Genomic DNA, 6606 nt, shown 5'->3' on the forward strand with positions numbered 1-6606 from the left:
AAGGGAGCAGTTACCAAAGCAAATTGTTCTGGAGGAATCTGAATTCCTGTTTCAGTACTGACAGCTCTCATTTGCTTTGAATTTCTCCACATTAATTCCAGTGCATGAAGGCCCAGCCCTGCAGCCTCTGGGCTGGCCCTGCCAGGGGCCATCACAGCCAGAACAATTTCCCAGGCAGCCCAAGTCTCACTGCCCATGGCTGGATTTGCAAACTGGGGGCAGCCGTGCACAGCCAGGGGGTTTCATTTTCCCAGTGGGCCATTGTGAAGGGCATGGAGCACATCCGGGAGATGGGTCCTCCATGGGCAAAGGTTCCCATCTCCTCATTTTTCGATTGCTCTTTTAACAACCCCTTCACCTGCACAACCAATCCTGCAGCTTGTGCATAGTCTGGTACATGAAAAACCCTGCAGGCAGATCACTGTATTTTTCACAGGAACAGACAAAGCACTCTGTACCACAGTATCAGCAAATCCTGTAAAAATAGCCAATTTCCTCCCTTCCTCCTTTTTCCATTGTATACAATCTCACAAAGTTGACCACTGGCATGAGGGTCCTGGCCAATCCTGTTTTGTAGAGTATTTAGTGTTACATCCCTGAGCAGCCAAAGATACCAAATTAGTATTTTCAGCAATATTTCACATTATTATTATTTTTATGTATATATTGATATAGAAATATATATATAGACATATAAATAAATCTATAAACATAAGTATGAAGGTCCTATAATACTTTAAACATGTATATAGTTATTTATTATATTGATATTTCACTTGCACAAGTGCATCTGAGCTTACCCAAGATTAAAACCTTCTTCTGTTGTTCCATAAGCAACAGAAAATTTTTTCCTTCTGAAGGTGCTGTTCCCAATGTACTCTCTACAAATTCATCTTTGTCTGCCCAAACCCACAAGGCGTTTTCCTTTTCCATGTGTAATTTTTGGATGCATTTGAAGCCATCCAGGGGTGCAGCTTCTTTTACCCGACTGCCCCACTGCTCCCATGGGGCTCCGACCTCAGCCCACTCCAGAGCCAGGGAACTCCAGGGAAGGGCTTCCCAGCTGGGAATTTCTGATGGGACTGATTCCTCACATTGACACTGAACAAGTGACATTTTGTTGGCATCTGGCCAGACTGTGCCAGTTTTGTTTTACCAGTGGGCAGGGTCAGCACCAAAGACACAGACTCCAACTGAAGGAATCAGTGTCATTTCCTGCAGTTCAGAGCAGCAAAGAATCACAAAAGGAGCAGCTCAGCAATGCACCCAACCATCCCCACCAAAGACTGCAGCAGTGATTAACAAAGATCCAGCAGCATTTACCCTCAGCCTTTACCATCCCCCAGACCCACACAGCAGCTGGGGAAGCTGTCACAGCCAAGGGCTGCAGAGCCACTCCTGGGCACTGGGAATTCCTGCAGGTGCCTCCAGCCCCAGGTGAGGCTCCAACCCCGCTGGGAGAGGGCCCAGCTCTGACAGTGCTGAATGAACAAACTGACAGCACTGCTAGTGTGGCCACATCTGCTTTCATCCTCCTCTTGGGTCCCTCCCAAAGCCTGGCCAGGGCTCAAGGAGGAACCAAGGGAGGTGACTTTGACCATACAGCCCCAAACAAGGCCAGATGTCACATTTCATGGCCTTGTCTGGCTTCTAAATAAACAAAGGTCAATACATGTTTCACTAATGAGTGGCTACATCTATCTCAGTGCTAAAGACCATTCACATTTCATCAGGGAGCAGATACAAAGACAACCTTTGGTTGGAAGGTTCATCCAGAGGCCATCTTTGGCTCAGGGCCTGCTGTCCAGGCCTCACTCAGGGCTGGTGTCCAGGCCTTGGCCCTTCAGGGACGTGGTTTAGTGCTGGGCTTGGCACTGCTGGGTGCCCGGCTACACTGGGTGAGCTCAGAGGGCTTTTCCAACAGAAAGAATTCTGTGATTCCATGATTATATCCACTGCATTCTGCTGGGGCTATTTTAGCAGCATTCCTTTGCTCCAAAAGTTCCCTCTTGCCCAGCTCCTGTGGCCTGAGGCTTCAGCTCCTTCAGCTCCTGGTGTTGAGCTGCTCATGCTGAACAAGACGACTCAGAGAGAAGAACACAGTCCATGCAATTCCTTCTGGGACACGGAGAGGGGAGGCTGTGCAAACAGGAGCATTGTTTGCTGTGGCCTCCTCTCTGCCCTTCACGCCTTTCAGCGCTTTGAACCAGCCAAGAGCTTTCTCCAAGAGTGCAATGGAGCAGCTGTTCCTGCTCCCAGGCCTGGCTCTCTCCAGTCTCTGCCCTTGCCTGGTTCTGTCCCTCTTGCTGTGCCCTCTGTTCCCCCAGGGCTCGCTGGCTGCTGCCCAGGATTGTGGCACTGGCACAGATCCAGGACTCCAGAGCCTCCTTTCTGTGCCCTTGGAGCTGCCTGGGCACAGCAGCCTTTTCCATCTGGAAGCTCCCCATGGACAGGGAGTGCCCAGCTCTGTTCCCTGCACAGCCTCCAGGAGCCCAGGGCTGCCATCTCCAGTCCCTGCTGGCACTGGGGGCTCCCAGGTGCCTCAGGCTGCTGTGACACCGCTGCACACGGGAGGGAAGAGGGGCAGGGGCTGTGCTCAAAGTCAGCTCCATCTGCTGCTGCTGCTGCTGCTGCTGCTGCTGCTGCTGTGGGGTCATTTGTGCAGCCCTGGCCCAGAGTCAGGGACCAGATCCTGCCAGTCTCTTCCAGCCCTGGCTGCTCAGACTTTGGGCCCTGGAGCCTCAGGTGGCCAAAGGCAGCTGCTGCTGGTCCCTCTGTGTGCCCGTGTTCAGCAGTGCTGCTCCATCAGTCTGTGCCCAGCAACGGGGAAAAGCCTCAGCCCTGCAGGGCCAGGAGCTGCCGGGCTCTGCCTGAGCAGCTCAGCCAGCAGGAAGGGAGCTGCTCCACACAAAACCAGGAGGAAAGGACATTCCTTTGATAGGACATGTTTTCTATTGAAAGGAAAAAAAAGGAAAAAGCTAAAAAATAGGTAAATTGTAAAAGATAAGAATAAAATCCAAGTGTTAGTGCAAAAACATAACATACAGTTAATGAAAAAAAAAAACCATAAAGGCAAATTTACATTCTTTGCATTAAGAGGTAAATGATCTTTTTAAAAAGAGAACTCAGTTATTTACATTGTAAATGTGCCGATGGCATGGATCCATCTTTGGATGGAAGCAGCAGCAGCATCATCATCCCCACCCGGTACAGCTTCTCCAGGGGCTCCTTCTCCTCCCCTGCAGGCAGACCAGTCTCTCAGGGCTCTGCCCAGGGCCCCAGCTGTCAGGGAACCAGGACAAGCAAAACCAGCTGGGATGGCAGCCACCAGTGCTGGGCAGAGCAGCTCAGCTCCAGCACAAGGGCTGCGTGTTCCCATCCCATGACCCCGGTCCAGTGACACTGGCAGCACAAAAAGGGTTGGGTTCCTTTGCTTCTCATTGCCAAGGCATATGTGGAGCAGGAACTTACCAGGGCCCTGGATCAAAGTGTGCCTGTGGCTCTCTCCCTTCTTCTATGGCAGAGGAATATCCTGCATCCAAGGAACACAGAACAGGTCTTCCAGTGTGGGTCTGTCCAAGGAGTTCACGGATAAACACCACCAGATCAGGTCTTTGCACTCTGGGGAGAGAAAGCAGAAACTGATGGTCAGCCAGAGAAGGCTCCTGTCTGCTTTACCCCACTGTTCCCATGCCCAGGCCATGCTGGATGCGCTCTGAGCTGGGCCTAAACTTTCCCACCAATTCCCTGTTTTGGAGGAGAGCAGGACATGTGCCACCTCCTCAGCAGCTGCCAGAGCGGGATGCCCACGAGCCCGCTGCTGGCTCCCAGCACTGGGATTCCCCCCGTTCCAAGAGAAGAGGATCCACCTTGAGAGAGCCTTTGTGGCAGCGGGAGCTGGCCCCAGCTGAGGTTCCGGCCCCTCCTGAAAGGGTGCTCCCCACAGACCATCTGGTGCAGCAGGATGCCCAGGGACCAGATTGTTGCTGCCTCGCCATGGTACCAGCCAAAGTCGTTCCATTCCGGGGGGCTGTAGGACAGTGTTCCTATGGAATACAGATGGAGTTCAGCAGGGGGATGCTGCTGCTCCCAGAGCCTGGCCCCAGCATCCCTGGGCCCGCGGGGGCTGCATCAGGGGCACACAGGGTGACCACTGCCCTCTCACCAGCACCTGGGACTTGTGTACAGGATTGGGGTTGGGAAAGAAGCCACTGGTGATGGAAGAGGGCAGTGGAAACCATGGCAAGGCCCGACCATGACATGCAAAGGAAAAACCCACTCCATGCTGGGGAAAAAACATGCCCTTATCCTCCCTGCCTGCATTGTCCTAAAAATATTATGAAGCCAAGGGAAACAGGGTGAGTGGGGTAGTGCAAGCCCTTCCTCTCATTTGCACACCAAACTGGCTGGGGCACAGGTTCTGCCCTCTCTCTCTGCTACCCCCACCCACGGGGGTTTTGGTCGGGCTGGCTGCCCCAGCCCAGCCCCAGTCCTGGGCAGAGTGGCTGGCAAAGGCTGCCAGCAGGGCTGGAAGATGGCTGCCCACCCAGCCCTGCTCTAAAGCAACTCAGCTGAAGATTCAGTGCCCTGACTGGCAGCAAAAGGGAGAATCCCCGCTGCCACAGCCAGCTTGGGCTGGGAGATGTTGGGCCATGAGATGTCAGCAGCGGGAGCACAGCCCTGGGTAGGCTCACCTGCAAAGTGAGTGTAGACTGTGTCCTGCAGGTAGGTGCCACAGCCAAAGTCAATCAGCTTGGCCTGCCTGGTGTCCAGGTCAACCAGGATGTTCTCTGGCTTGATGTCCCTGTGCAGGACCCCGCAGCTGGTGCAGTGCCGCACGGCCTCCAGCACCTGGCGGAACAGCTCCCGCGCCTCCTCCTCGGGCAGGAACCGCCGTGCCCCAATGAAACGCTGCAGGTCCTGCCACTGCTCTGGCCGCTCCAGCACCATCACGATGCAGTTGGGGAGCTCGAGCCACTCCAGCAGCTGGACCACACCGGGGAAGCCAGTGGACACCTTGGCCAGCAGCACGATCTCCAGGGGTGCGCTGGTGCCGTTGGGCTGCGGGAGGAGCACGATGCCGTCAGTGGGGCCGATGCCGTGCCAGGCCTGGGGAAGCCCTCAGCCAGCCCGGGATGCTCTGCGCCCTGCGCTGGCCCCACGCCCGCTCTCCCTCGGGGCGTCCTGGCGGCTCCCACCGTGCCGGGCCCCGGCTCATCCCTGGCCGGCAGACCCGGCTGCTGGCCCCGCTCACTCACCAGCTCGCCCCAGTGCCGGACGCGGTTCCGTGGCACCCTTTTGATGGCCACCTGCAAGCCAAGGCCAGCAGCGGGGTGAGCTCGCCGCCCGCACTGCGAGCCCCATCCTCCGCCCTCCGCCCTCCTCCTCCTCCATCCCCTCCTCCTGCGCCCGCCGCCGGCCCCGCCGCTCACCGGGGCGCCGTCCGAGAGCCGCGTGGCCGCGAAGACTCTGCCGAAGCCGCCGCGCCCCAGCAGCGATCCCAGCCGGTACCGCTCCTGCAGGGCCTCCTGCGCCGTCCCTGCGGGCGGGACGCGGCTGTCAGCGCTCGGCCCGGGGCCAGCAACGGCCCCCGAGCGCCCCTCACCCGCCCCGGGCCGGCCATGCCCAGGCGTTCGCTCCCGGGAACGCGGCACGGGAGGCTCGGGGCCGGCGGCCGCGCTGCCGAGCGGCGGAGCTCGGGCCGGGGAAGCCGCAGCGGAGGCGGCGGGAGCGGCCGCGCCGCGTGTGTGCTCCGCGGGCCCCGGGAGGAGCCGGGGCCGGGGCCGGGGACGCGGCCGTGGCCGGGGCCGGGGTCGGGTCTGGGGCCGGGCTCGGGCCAGGCGGAGGCAAAGGGCGGCGATGCCGCCCCCGCCCCAGGCACTGATGCCCGCCCAGCAGCGCCACCGCCAGTACGGCCAGAGCCGGGCGGAGGCGAGACCGCGGCGGGACGGCCGGGGCCGGGCACGGGGCAGCCCCGCCCGGGGCCGGGGGCGGGCCGGGGGCATGGCCCGGCCCTGCAGGGGACAGGGAGGCGGGGAGAGGAGAGGGACGCCGGGCAAGGGACCCCGAGAGAAGAGTGCCCGATAGCGGGAAAGGGAGAGAAAGAGCGAGAGAAAGAGAAAGAACGATTTTTCTAGTCTATCCTCTTTTGCTGCTGTCGCCGCTGCTGCTGCCGCCGCTGCCGCCGCTGCAACTGAAGCACCGGGGCCGTTCGTCCCCGTGTCCGTTCCCCGCTGGCCCCACGAGCCCCACGTTCGAGCCCCGCGCGCCCCGGGGACAGCCCCTCCGTCTGTCCAAACACGGGAACTTTGCAGCGCTGAGCGCAGATGCAGAGCCCTGACTCCTGCACACTGGCACAGCGATCCCCTCGCTTGCTGCTGTGCATTGTCCTTGCTGAGGGTCAAACACTTCCAGCTTCCCTTGGGGTAGGATTCCTACCTGACCCGAGTACTGCACTGACACCTCCAGTGTTGCTTTCCTGTAAAACCAGGGGAAGGAAAACTGTGTGTGACTCATGGTATTTTAGTGTCTAAAAATCACTAAGTCACCAATCTTAGAGGTGCAGTGCATCTGGAATTACTGGGATGGAGAAGTAGTGCAACATGG

At 58.2% G+C, this 6606-nt stretch overlaps 1 protein-coding gene across 1 annotated transcript; it reads right to left on the reverse strand.

Moving 5' to 3' along the window:
- Positions 1 to 3514: 3514 nt before the first annotated feature.
- On the reverse strand, positions 3515 to 6385 carry LOC135461141 (serine/threonine-protein kinase pim-1-like). Its single transcript, XM_064738127.1, has 6 exons — positions 6203 to 6385; positions 5433 to 6014; positions 5259 to 5309; positions 4695 to 5061; positions 3870 to 4046; positions 3515 to 3621 (listed from the first exon to the last, which is right to left on the reverse strand). The coding sequence occupies exons 1-6, from the start codon at positions 6383 to 6385 to the stop codon at positions 3515 to 3517; spliced, it is 1467 nt and encodes a 488-aa protein (XP_064594197.1).
- Positions 6386 to 6606: the final 221 nt, after the last annotated feature.

Source organism: Zonotrichia leucophrys, unplaced genomic scaffold (genome assembly GCF_028769735.1).
Source record: "Zonotrichia leucophrys gambelii isolate GWCS_2022_RI unplaced genomic scaffold, RI_Zleu_2.0 Scaffold_187_94946, whole genome shotgun sequence".
In the NCBI taxonomy this organism is placed as follows: domain Eukaryota; kingdom Metazoa; phylum Chordata; class Aves; order Passeriformes; family Passerellidae; genus Zonotrichia; species Zonotrichia leucophrys.